Below are 13,340 nucleotides of genomic sequence, written 5' to 3' on the forward strand. Positions count from 1 at the left end.
AGTACCTAGGGGTCATCAGCAATTTTTTCGGAAAGAAAACAAAACCCTTCTCATGAGTCTAAGAATATGTGGAAGCTCAAACTGAAGTTTCCTAAGTACAGGATAGTCTGGAGTAGTGCTTGATGCTGCAGGAGGAACTCAGGATGTTCTTTTCTAGGGGAATGAGGGCTTTCCCTTGGAAAGTAAGGAGGGTCTTTTCCCTCAGCAGTACAGATCTTTCCCATCATTTCAGGCTTTCAGTAGCTGCAAAGGTTGATTTCTGTTCCCATTTCTGGGCATTTTCCTGCCCTCTGGTTGCTCCCTGGGTCAGGGCTGCAAAGGGCACGGGCAGGAATTGTGGCGCTGGGAAATATCCTTGCCAGGAATGCTGAGAATGCTCTGGAACTGGGGAGGGGCACTGCCAAGCTGAACTGGGAAAATATTCTTGATCCCAGTGAAGCAGAGTTGCTTGGGCAGGGTGTTTGGGGCACGTGTTTGATACATGAAACATGAAGGACTGAAAGACAGCTTGTTCCATATCTTTCAGTAGCAATTTTTCTTCTGTTATCCCCCACATTTCACTGGCCATGTATTTTCAATGGATGGGAAACCATTGGCCCCAGGTCTGGTGCCCATTCTCTGGGGAAAGAACTTTGGAAGAGTTTCAAGAAAATGAATTTAAAAAATCAACTGAAGTAATCAATTTCCAAAAGGCATGAAACATGAAACGCTTCCAAAGACCTGAAATAGAGACATGAACACTCTGGAATTTGGGAGAGTGGCACAAAACTAAGAACAGTTTTTAAAGAGAAATTGAGAGGAAATGTCATCTGTTTGTTTGGGAAGCAACCCCTTTGCAGTTTGGTGAATCATAGAGCCCAGGTTTCTGCCCCACCTGGGGTCCTGCTGTCCCCATTGCCTTGGTGTCCCCATTGCAGCTCTGTGCAGACCTGGGAGCAGCAGCAGCCATGAAGATCCTGTTCCTGCTCTTCCCCCTGATCCTCCTGCTGGTCCAGGGGGCTGCAGGTGAGAAGGGAAGAGAGGAGATGGGGGAAAGTGTGAGCACTCCGCAGTGGGAATTCAGTGTCCCTGGATGTGACCGTGTTTGTGGGAGTGTTTAGAGGATAATGGAGAACTGAGGGCCAAGGGGTTTCTCAAATGTGTTTCCAAATGAATAACAATTTAGAGGGGAGAAATGCCATGGAGACAGAATCCTGCCTTGTTCTGTAGGTCAGGAAGAATTCAGGCTCCAAGCCTGCACCCAGCTACTCCTGCTTGGGAGTCTCCTGCCCTACATGGGGGTAGCAGAGAACCTGAGGGGGATGGAGGATGCTTTGGATGGAGGCATTTCCTGGGGCACAAACGTGTCCCTTTCTTAGCCATCAGCAGAATGTATTAATATTGGTGTTATTATTATTATTGTGTGTGCTTCTGTCCATGGGAACAGGAAATGAAAATGCCTGTAGGCGCAGAGGGGGAGTCTGCACCTTTTTTGGGAGTTGCCGCGCCCTCATAAAACCTGTTCAGCGATGTCCAACACTCAAAGTGTGCTGCAAGAGGTAAGGATCAGATCTCTGCCTGAAGAAAGAGATTTCTCCTTTTCCTCTAGAGGGATCTATTACAAATTTATTTCAAGCCAAAAAATGATAAAATCTCCCCTGTTTCTATAATGAGTCAAAGAGGCCCAAATGAGAAGGGAAAAGCCCTTGTGGGTTTTGGGGCTGCCATGAGTGGGACTGCATGAGCCCCAGGTTAGCCAGGGCCTCACTATTCACCAAAGCCACCAAAGAGCGAAGCCTTCACTGTCCATGGGCAGCACTGAGGACACGATTCCAAACTTGCTGCATCTGCACAGCCCTGGAGCCAGGGCTGCCAGCACTGAGATAGCCCAGGCCCAACCTGGCTGCACTAAGGACTGCACCTCACCTGCCCTGAGCCTGACTCTGCTGCACCTCACCCTGGGCATTGCAGGGCAGGGGAGAGACTGGCAGGGAAAATTACACTAGTGATGCGCTGATTTCCTTTCTTCTCACAGTTTGTGGGGTTAAACCCTGAAATTCCTGATAAGGACATCCCATTCACTTCTGGCTCCTGAAAATCACCTGCTGATATCCCCACCTGCGGACGTCCCCATGTGCTGATGTCCCCATGTGCTGATGTCCCCTGGCCTCGGTGGCTGTGCCGTGCCCAGCTGGGCTGGCAGCAGCAGTGGCAGCTGCTCCTGCTGGGTGCTGCTGGGCTGGAGCCCTGTGGTGCCAGCCCCGGTGTCTTTGGGGCAGGGGCTGCTTTTCCCGCCTTGAATAAAGACGAGCACTTTGGCATTGCAGGGCTGGGCCGTGTCTGTGTGTCCTGCTGCTGCTGCAGGGCTGCTGTGCCTGCTGGCCCTGGGGCTGCCACTGCCTTGGTGACAGCAGAAGGCCCTGGGCATGGGCTGGGGCTGAGCAGCGCCTGTGTCCCTGGGGATGCTCCTGCCTGGCCGTGCTTTGGGGACGCTGAGCCTGCCACTGCCTGCTGGGCCAGCCTGGCTGGGCTGCCTGTGCTGGGGCTGCCCTTCAGATTCTCCCTCTGGAGAATTAGAATCCCTGTGCTGCTCCTGCCAGTCCCAGATGTCCCAGATTTCACTGACAACCATGTCTCCATGTGAAGAGTTCTGCTCGTTCAATGTCCGTTGAGTGGGCATAGCTATGGTGACACACAGGGGCTGTCCCTGCTGCTCCTTGTTCTGTTCCAGAGCCAGAGCCCTCCCTGCTGTGGCTGTGCTGCTCCACATCCCATCCCTGTAGATAGGAGGAGCAGGAGCAGCAGGAAAACATGCAAGTCCTGGTCTGGCCTACATGTGGAAAGGATCCCGTTTTGGTGTAGAAATATAAAAATTTGTCAACCCACATGGAATAAGCTGAATATCCTGTTGTCTCTGCCCATCCCTGGTGGTCTGGAGTAACAATGCTCTGCTCCATCAAAGGCAGGGGCTTCTCCCTTTCTGCAAAGCAAACCTCACGCATTTGATTGCAGGCCTGGTTCAATACCTGTATTGGTCCATATACACAGTTATATGGGAGCAGCTGGGGACCCTGCCTGGTTCACTGGAGACTTTCCCTCTCAAGAATCTGACCCATAAAAGCATTGATGTTGGAAAAGATGTCTTAGAATATTGAGTCCAACCATTCCCTCATGACTGCCAACACAAAACTAAACCTTGAGCACAAGTGCCAAATGCACTCAGCTTTTAAATTCCCTGAAGGAATGATGACACCACCACTGCTCTGGGCAGCATGTCCCGAACAACCATCATTCTTCCAACAATAAAATTATTACTAATGCCCAGACTAATCTATTCCTGGTGCTATTTGAGACCATTTCCTCTTGTCCTGTTAATTGTTACCAGGGAGAAGAGACTGACTCCAAAACTGTCTGCACTGCCATTGCTTTCCAGACCTGGAGGATTTGGTGAGGGATATTCAGACCATCCCTGCCTACCTTGGCTTTCCCTTCAGCAGTGCTCACCTGTCCTGGCACTGACTCTGGGGCTGTTCCCTCAAGCTCCCTTTCCCTCTGCACTCAAGTGCTGCTCCCCCAGCCCAGGGGCTCCTTGGCCCAGAACATCTGGAGCCACACTGATGGAGGTGTGGAAAACGAGCTCAGGGCTCACCAAGGGCAAATGGGGGGAAATAAAGGGCAAGAGGGAGTGCAGGAAATGTTGTTTTCTCTATCTCATTTCCAAACTACCCAAAAGAGCTGTTGGTGTGAAATGATTGGCAAACATTTCCCCTCAATGTACAAAACTGAGCATGGTTGCAATATTCAGTCAGATCTTCCACATCCCTCTCTCACTATGGAAGAGATAAAATGGGAGACCACAAGGAGGGAAACCATTTCCTCATTTCTACTCTTCCCAACACCCACCCACCTCTCTTGTCCATCCCATCCCTCTCGTGCCCAGCCCGGTGCCGCTGTGCCGTGGGTGTCACAAGAGTTGTTGCATGGGGACAACGGTGCCATTGATTGCAACAGCCCCAGGAGGCCCCTCAGCCTCTGGCCCTGCAGCAGGGAGGGAGCAGGGCCAGCCCCAGCACCCCCACAGCCATGGGGCCCTCCCGCCTTGGCCCAGGCCACTTGTGCCAGCAGCACCTGGGGCCTGTCCCACCCACCAGCACTGCTATAAACCCAGCCTGCTTGGGCCACTGCAGCATTGCCTGGCCCCAAGGCCATCTGCACACAGCCATTCCTCTTGCCTTTGCTGCTGCCGCAACACCCAGACCTTCTCCAGGCAGGTGAGTTTGCGTTCTCTTTCCTGAATTCTGCTCACTCAGGGTTCTGCCCCTCCCCATTACCTAGGGTCTATGGTTCCATTGACCACAGTGATAGGCAGGAACGTCCTTCACAAAGTTCTGGACCTCTCCAGGGACATGAATTTCCCTCAACTCCACAACTCAGGTCAGTTCCCAATTCTTGTTTGACTGTTGGCTTTGTCTTGAGTGTTGGCATGAGCACCACCTGAGAGGCAAACTCTGCTTTGTCTCTTGGGGAAGGAGAGGCATAATTGTGAGAATAAAAGCAGCAGCAACACGTTTCATCTGGTAACTGCATTTGAAAGTCTTTCTTGTTCCACCCTTGGCTCTGTCTCAGCAGAAACATGTATTTCTGCTCGAAACAGAAGTGTTGGATGCAAAAGACCTGAGGCAGCACAGCTTCCAGGGGTTAATATTCTGCTTGTTTTCCACAAGTCTTTGAATTCTGATTTGGGTACTCGTGGAAGAATCAGGCATTGCTTGTCCCACATGTCCCTTAAGAGAATTCATAGAGAATAAGGAGATGGAAATTGCCCAACAGGCCTGCAATTCTCCAGCTGCTCCCAGGAAATCCTAAAGCATCTAAAATCCATTATTCAGAACAGGTCACTTGTGATAGTCCCTCTGCAATTTAGAACATTTCTGTGTGTGGTAATGTTCAGGACCTTTGGTGTGTCCACTCTGCAACTCTGAAGTCCTGCGAGAAGCATCAGCCATGAGGATCCTGTTTCTGCTCTTCCTCTTGTTCGTCTTGTTGGTCCAGGGTGCTGCAGGTAAGAGGGGAAGAGGGAGAAGTACAGTCACACACTCTTCTCCCAGGCTGTTGTTTTAACTCTTTCCCTGTGTATGATTTTCCCTGGCAGCAGGAAAACATGACAAGTGCATCCGGCGAGGAGGATTCTGTGCTCTGGGGGGCTGTCGTTTCCCCTATAAATACATCGGAGTGTGTTCAACACTGAGCCACTGCTGCAAAACGTAAGTTCTGGAAATGGTTTCTTCCTGCTCATGGATAAAGGTATTATTGTCTTTCAGCTAGCTCCTCTTTCACATCTTCATTTGTTCATGCTCTGAGGCAAAAGCCAAGAAAGGAAAGGAAAAGTCTTTTTGGGTTTGGACATGCACTGATTTGGGCTGAATTAGCCCCAGGTCAAGCAGTTGTACCCTACAATCCTTTAGGACCACAAAGTTTATTCACTGGCAATGCAGAAAGCTCAGCTCTGTTGCCCAAATGAGAAGGCTGTTCCTGGAATTGTGTGAGGATCCTCCTCCTTGTATCTGTAACACCTGGAGTTGGCCTCTGTAGGATGAGAGTTATCTCCCTGTGCTTGTTTTCATTGCAGGGGGAGGGGATAAAGAAGGGCAAGAAAAGTTCCCCAGGTGATGTGCTTTTTTCCTGTCTTCTTACAGTATTTGGGGTTAAACCCTGAAATTCCCAAACAGGACATGGCCATCGCTTCTGGTTCCTGAAAATCAACTCCTTTTATCCCCTGCCCTGGGTGGCTGTGCCGTGCCCAGCTGGGCTGGCAGCAGCAGTGGCAGCTGCTCCTGCTGGGTGCTGCTGGGCTGGAGCCCTGTGGTACCAGCCCCAGTGTCTTTGGGGCAGGGGCTGCTTTTCCCGCCTTGAATAAAGACGAGCGCTTTGGCATTGCAGGGCTGGGCCGTGTCTGTGTGTCCTGCTGCTGCTGCAGGGCTGCTGTGCCTGCTGGCCCTGGGGCTGCCACTGCCTTGGTGGCGGCAGAAGGCCCTGGGCATGGAGCTGGGGCTGAGCAGCGCCTGTGTCCCTGGGGATGCTCCTGCCTGGCCGTGCTTTGGGGACGCTGAGCCTGGCACTGCCTGCAGGGCCAGCCTGGCTGGGCTGCCTGTGCTGGGGCTGCCCTGCAGATGCTCCCTCTGGGGAGCAGGATCCTTATCCTGGTCCTGATGGTTATGGGTGTCCCTTGTCTCCAATAGCCATGGCTTTGTGGGCATGGCTCTGCTGGGGGCTGTCTGCTGTGCCCGGCCTTGGTTCCCACCAAACCCATCCCAGATATCCTGGAGTTCCCTCCACACTGTGGTGTAAGGTCTCCATCTTTCTCATCTGCCCTTGAGCTGAGGTCTGCATTGCAGTCCCTGATCAGTTCTCCCCCGTCTCCCAGGCCCACAGCACCAACTCCTCTACCAGCCCACAGCCTCTGTCCTTCCCTCATCCCTTCTGGATGTGCCTGATCCTGCAGATCCAGCAGACCTCAGCACACCTTCAAGGGAAACAGGTCTCTCAGGCTGGCTGTACAGCTCCTCCAGGATATGATCTCTCCAAATGGTCCCTTGGCCTACAGCCTGAAAAAGTCCATAAGTTTCTCCCATCAGGGCAAAAGCCAGGTATCTTCTCCTTTCTGGCAGCTCAGATAGGTTTTACCACGTCCTTCACTTCCTAAGGCCAGTGGTCTCAGCATTCCTATGAGTGCAGACCCAGCCTTGCAGAGTCAATTAATGGGTTTTGGGGCTGGCCCTGCTCCCTCCCTGCTGCAGGGCCAGAGGCTGAGGGGCCTCCTGGGGCTGTTGCAACCAATGGCACCGTTGTCCCTGTGCAACACCTCTTGTGACACCCGTGGCACAGTGGCACCAGGCTGTGGGGCCAGCAGGGAAATCTTGGGATGGGCACAGGAACTGGTGGGTGCAGGCACCAGCACCAACCCCAGTTCTGGTGCCCTTGCTGTGTAGGAGGGTCTGTGCCATGTGCCCAAGTTAGCAACTCCCTCTCCAGGGGTTTGGCAGAGCAATCTGGTTGCCCCCAAATTGCAGAGCCTGAGTTTCTGGAGATTTAGATCCTGGTGCCTCAACAGTACCTCAACATTTTTCCCTGCATAACCTTGAGATATGAAGTCACAGTGACAAGGTGACAATTAAGAAAAACATGGGAATGCATTCTGCATCCTCCGCAGAAAAAGAGGGCCCAACTGCTCTGATTACTGATGGTTTACTGGGAAGGTTTTCTGAAGATAAGTGGAAAAGGTTCTGGTCTCTGCCAGAGCAGCAGGTTGGTGCTGGTTTCCAATGAGTCTGTGTCCCTGGATGTATCCAGCACACCACAGAACCACAAGGAGTTCTTACACAAGGCAGGATGACACAAGACCTTGGGTTGGGAATCCTTCCCAGAGGTGTCAGAAGAGGAACCCAAAACCTCCTTTCCTTCAGTGCAGAGGGGAAACAGAAAAAGGAACTCTTGGGCTGGACATCTCAAGTACTCAAGTGACTCCAGCCTGTCCCATGTGCTCTCCTCATGTATATGTTCAGAGAGCAGCAGGCACAACAGTAATGAATTAAATGGATGAAAAAATAGAGGATTTAAGTGATACTACAGTGAAACTGTGCTGTGGATGTTGAATTTTCCTATAAACAGAATGAAGATGAAAAAAGACAGAAGTCAAGCCTTTCGATACACGTATTTTTTTTCCTCTACCGAGATAATGAGTCACATGTGAGTTCTCCTGGCTGTGCAGACGTTCCTCACCAACCCATAGCTTTAAGGAATGGCTCCTGCTGCAGGTTTCACAGCTGGGACTGGAGCTGGGACCTTGGAACAAAGCTGTGGCTATTTTAGAGATGAGGCTTTGCCCCTATCACCATGGCTCCTACTCCATGTCTTTCTGAGTCCACTGCACACTACACAGGAGCCTGGCTGGAGAGGAGGAGAAAAAGGGGGGAAGGGAAATCCTGCTCCACCCTCAGAGTCCTGCCTTGTGCAGGGATGGAGGCATCAGACATGTTGGAGAATCCCTGCCGAAGGCTGCAGAGAGGGGGTCCTGAGTGTGTCCCAATCAAGCGCTATAAACATCACCCAACTTCCACCAGAAAAGTTCCCCTGCATGTTGGAGACAGGGAACAATTGGCAGTCCAGGGACATGGGGACAACCCTGGGCTAGATCTGCTGCCTTTCCCAGCCCAGAGGCATACCTAGGACTGCAGGGATGCTCAAACAGCTCCCAGAAATCTGCAGAGCCCAGGTGGACTCAGAACAGAGGGCAAGGCCCTGCCTGGGCTCCAGCCAGTCTCAGGTGTGCCCAGACAACAGAGGGGATTCTCAGGGTGTGCACAATGAACACACAAACACACATGTGTAGCTTGAGATTCCCAGTAGGAGCCATGTCCTGCTCGATGTGGACATATGGAACATCCCTGCAGAAAACCCAGGGAGCTCATTTCCCACTAGCAGCAGGACTGTGTTTCCCTTGAGCTCATCCTCACTTCGGCTGAGGATCCCCCATGAGAAAGGATGATCACCAACCTCTAAGTGAGTGACAGGGAAGAAAGGGTGTGAGAAAATAAAGAAGTCTGGGCCTATAAAAAGCAGGACATGGATTGTGCTTCACAGGAGTGAGCATCTGCAGGGCAGCCCCAGCACAGGCAGCCCAGCCAGGCTGGCCCAGCAGGCAGTGCCAGGCTCAGCGTCCCCAAAGCACGGCCAGGCAGGAGCATCCCCAGGGACACAGGCGCTGCTCAGCCCCAGCTCCATGCCCAGGGCCTTCTGCCGCCACCAAGGCAGTGGCAGCCCCAGGGCCAGCAGGCACAGCAGCCCTGCAGCAGCAGCAGGACACACAGACACGGCCCAGCCCTGCAATGCCAAAGTGCTCGTCTTTATTCAAGGTGGGAAAAGCAGCCCCTGCCCCAAAGACACCGGGGCTGGCACCACAGGGCTCCAGCCCAGCAGCACCCAGCAGGAGCAGCTGCCACTGCTGCTGCCAGCCCAGCTGGGCACGGCACAGTCACCGAGGCCAGGGGACATCAGCACATGGGGGCATCAGCACATGGGAACATCAGGAGGTGATTTTCAGGAGCCAGAAGCGAGGGCCATGTTCTACTTGGGAATTACAGGGTTTCATCCAAAGCGACTGTAAGAATAAACAGAGAAGCATATCAGCTGGTGTAACTTTCCCTGCCAGTCTCTCCCCTGCCCTGCAATGCCCAGGGTGAGGTGCAGCAGAGTCAGGCTCAGGGCAGGTGAGGTGCAGTCCTTAGTGCAGCCAGGTTGGGCCTGGGCTATCTCAGTGCTGGCAACCCTGGCTCCAGGGCTGTGCAGATGCAGCCACACCTGGATCATGTCCCCAGTGCTGCCCATGGACTGTGAAGTCTTCAGTTTTGGTGGCTTTGGTGATTCCTCTGCAGAGCCTGAATGAGGCCCTGGGGACTGAGGGAGAGTGGGGACACCCTGGCTGACCTGGACATGCTGCAGCCCCAGTGAGGGGAGATCAAATCCAGAAGAACTATTCCCTCCCTTCTTGAGCATCTCTATCAAAGCAGCAGTGCAGGAGAATATTTATCATGAGTTGTCAAGATAGGCATTGGTAAACAATCTTTCAGAGGAAAAAATGAGGAAAATTTTTCTTCAGCCAAGGAACGGGGCCTTACCTTTTGCAGCATGCATAGCCTCGAACACATAGGCCCACAATACGTGTACCACGAGGGCAAAAATGCTTGATGCAAAATCCCTCTTTTATCCTGCATAGAATTGGACTGCCTGTTCTCATGAGAAAGACATACACAATTAAAGTAAAAACCTGAGAGGTCAGATTGTGTTTATAGACAGGCTGATGCTCCCTGGTGCTGGTGCATTTCAGACCAAGAGAAGGGCTCAAATCCAATCCCCCCACAGCCACATCTCCAATTGCAATGTGTCTCACCCAGTAGGTCCCTGTGACCATAAACTGGAGGCAAAGCAGAGCAGAGAGAAGAAAGGACAAACATGAGGTGGAGGAGGAGCTCTCCTTGTGTCCAGCTGTGTTCCCAACTCTGCCTGGACCAGCAGAGCTGGCAGGCAGGGATCCCTCACATTCCACCTCTCAGACCCACAGATTAAGCCAGGATTGTGTTTCCATGGGCTCTCTTCACCTCAAATCAGTGTCCATTTGGAAACTCACTCAGGAAACACCTTTCACCCCAGTCCCCTGTTACCTTCTCATCATTCCCACAAACACAGCCACTTTGATGAACACAAATTTCTCCTGGCACAGGCTCACACTTTCCCAATTTCCTCTCTTCCCTTCCCACCTGAGGATCCCTGGACCAACAGGAGGATCAGGGGGAAAAGCAGGAACAGGATCTTCATGGCTGCTGATCCTCCTCAGTCTGCACAAGGCTGCAAAGGAGACACCAAGGCAATGAGAACAGGCAGAACTCTGAGTGGGCAGGATTCCAGAGAGAGACCCCACACACACCTCCGTGAGAAAGGCTTTGGTGTTGAGGCAGCAGCAAAGGCAAGAGGAATGGCTGTGTGCAGATGGCCTTGGGGCCAGGCAATGCTGCAGTGGCCCAAGCAGGCTGGGTTTATAGCAGTGCTGGTGGGTGGGACAGGCCCCAGGTGCTGCTGGCACAAGTGGCCTGGGCCAAGGCGGGAGTGCCCCATGGCTGTGGGGGTGCTGGGGCTGGCCCTGCTCCCTCCCTGCTGCAGGGCCAGAGGCTGAGGGGCCTCCTGGGGCTGTTGCAATCAATGGCACCGTTGTCCCCATGCAACACCTCTTGTGACACCCGCGGCACAGCAGCACCGGGCTGGGCACGAGAGGGATGGGATGGACAAGAGAGGTGGGTTGGTGTTGGGAAGAGGAGAAATGAGGAAATGGTTTCCCTCCTTGTGGTCTCTGGTTTTATCTGTTCTATACTTAGAGTGGGATATGGATGATCTGACTGAATATTTCAGTCGTGCTCAGCTTTGAACAGTGAGGGGAAAGGTTTGCCACTCATTTAACACCAACAGTTGTCTGGGGGAGTTTGGAAATGACATGGAGAAAATAAAACTTCCTGCAGTCCCTCTTGCCTTTTACTTCCCCCCATGTGCCCTTGGTGAGCCCTGAGCTTGTTTTCCACACCTCCATCAGTGTGGCTCCAGATGTTCTGGGCCAAGGAGCCCCTGGGCTGGGGGAGCAGCACTTGAGTGCAGAGGGAAAGGGAGCTTGAGGGAACAGCCCCAGAGTCAGTGCCAGGACAGGTGAGCACAGCTGAAGGAAAAGCCAAGGTAGGCAGGGATGCTCTGAACATCCCTCACCAAGTCCCCCAAAACAGGAAAGCAATGGCATTACAAATATTTTTGTATTCAGTCACTTCCCCCAGAATACAAGAATCAGAGGAAATGGTCTGAAGAAGCACCAGGGAAGGATTAGACTGGGCATTAGAAATAATTTTTTTACAGAAAGGGTGATGGTTGTTTAGGAAATGCTGCACAGGGCACTGGTGGTGTTACCATTCCTGCAGGGAATTTAAAAGCTGTTGGATGTGCACTTGTGCTGATGGTTTAGTGTTGAGGTTGGCAGTCCTAGGGAAATGGTTGGACTCAATATTCTCAAAGGACTTTTCCAACATCAGAAATGTTATGGGTCTGATTCTCGATAGAGAAAGTCTCCAGTGAACCAGGCAGGGTCCCCAGCTGCTCCCAAGCAACCCCTGCAGCAGCAGCAGGACACACAGACACGTCCCAGCCCTGCAATGCCAAAGTGCTCGTCTTTATTCAAGGCGGGAAAAGCAGCCCCTGCCCCAAAGACACCGGGGCTGGCACCACAGGGCTCCAGCCCAGCAGCACCCAGCAGGAGCAGCTGCCACTGCTGCTGCCAGCCCAGCTGGGCACGGCACAGCCACCGAGGCCAGGGGACATCAGCACATGGGGACACCAGCACATGGGGACATCAACACATGGGGACATCAGCAGGTGGGTCCAGCAGCCTGAAGCGAGGGCCATGTCCTGCTTGGCAATCTCAGGGTTTCATCCCCAGCGACTGTAAGAATAAACAGACAAGCACATCACCAGGTATAACATTTCTCTGCCACTCTGTCCCCTGCCCTGCAATGCCCAGGGTGAGGTGCAGCAGAGTCAGGCTCAGGGCAGGTGAGGTGCAGTCCTTAGTGCAGCCAGGTTGGGCCTGGGCTATCTCAGTGCTGGCAGCCCTGGCTCCTGTTCTCAGTGCTGGCCATGGACAGGGAATGTTTCTCTCTTTGGTGGCTTTGGTCAGTCCCCTGCAGAACTTGAATGAGCCCTCTGGGACTGGGGGAGAGTGGGGAGGCACTGGCAGACCTGGAGCTGTTGCTGCCTCTCTCAGGGTATCTCCAAGGACCTTGCCTTCCCTCCCCTCCTTTCTGCCTTCAGTCCGCAGGGGCACCAAGTCTCTAGCACTGAAGGGCTCTTAAACTCCTTCTTCCACTACAGCAGCTTTTGTAATTCCAAAACTTACTTTTTGCAGCAAACGGAGAACGTGGAACATCTTCCTATAAGGACAAAGGGGAACCTGCACTTCAAAAAGCCACAGAACCCACTTTCTCTCTCACACTGTTCCCTGTTTGTTGGCTCCAAGGAGGATCCTGCACAGTGAAACAGGTCAAAATGAGTGTAGTGTAAATGTCAAAAATGTGTCTGGTTCCAGAGCAGCTGCTGCTGGCTCTGAGTACCAGTCTTGTATGAGAACTGAACACCAAAACCAACGTCTTAAACTCTCCAGTCAAGAGCTCATTTTTCTACAGCAACATGTGCATGTGGGGAAAGACAGAGGGAAAGATCAGCAGGATCTACAAGAGCTGCTGTTCTGGATCCTCAGCTGCCCAGACCTTCGTCACAGCAAGTCCCTCCCAAATGTTATAAATACCTGAGAATTCTGGTCACATACCAGGACCAGGAAAACCCATCAGGTGAGGGTTCCCACCTCAGTCATGTCCCCTCTGTCCCTCTCACCTGCAGCACTGTGCACCAGCAGGAGGAACAAGGGCAAGAGCAGGTAGAGGATCCTCATGGCTGATGCCTGTCCTGGGTCTTCTTGGGGCTGCAGAGGGAACACACCAAGAAGCAAAGCAGGGTCAAGGATTGAGGGGAATCCTTGTGCCTGGAGAGGCCAAGCTAAATGAGGTCTTATCCAATGCACTCCATCCCCCAAGCCAGCCCAAAGCTTGCTGCACAAACACACTGCACAACCCACTCTGCTTTCCTGAAGTCAGGAATTTCTTCTCAGCTCTGCTGGCAAATATCCATCCCCAACTCCAGAGCATTCCCAGGATTCCCAGCCAGCCCAGTCCCCATCCCTGTGCTGCACTGACCCAGGGAGGAGCAAGAGGGCAGGGAAG

General features: G+C 52.8%; 2 protein-coding genes across 2 annotated transcripts in view; one reads left to right on the plus strand and one right to left on the minus strand.

The window, feature by feature from the left end:
- PAQR8 (progestin and adipoQ receptor family member 8) overlaps positions 1–13,340 on the minus strand; it is a 169,141-nt gene that overhangs the window by 33,358 nt on the left and 122,443 nt on the right. The gene's annotated exons all lie outside the window — the stretch shown is intronic.
- Positions 948–5,247, plus strand: LOC128947449 (antimicrobial peptide THP1-like). Its single transcript, XM_054291708.1, has 2 exons — positions 948–1,005; positions 5,132–5,247. The coding sequence occupies exons 1-2, from the start codon at positions 948–950 to the stop codon at positions 5,245–5,247; spliced, it is 174 nt and encodes a 57-aa protein (XP_054147683.1).

Source organism: Melozone crissalis, unplaced genomic scaffold (assembly GCF_028551555.1).
Source record: "Melozone crissalis strain CALT ecotype California unplaced genomic scaffold, PUWL_Pcris_2 ptg000106l_1, whole genome shotgun sequence".
Lineage (NCBI taxonomy): Eukaryota > Metazoa > Chordata > Aves > Passeriformes > Passerellidae > Melozone > Melozone crissalis.

Bases quoted from the DNA above. Each gene is read 5' to 3' on its own strand.
- LOC128947449 (XM_054291708.1), top strand. From the start codon at position 948: ATGAAGATCCTGTTCCTGCTCTTCCCCCTGATCCTCCTGCTGGTCCAG. The intron at 1,006-5,131 runs GTGAGAAGGGAA...TTTCCCTGGCAG, and splicing joins GCTGGTCCAGGGGGCTGCAG to CAGGAAAACATGACAAGTGC.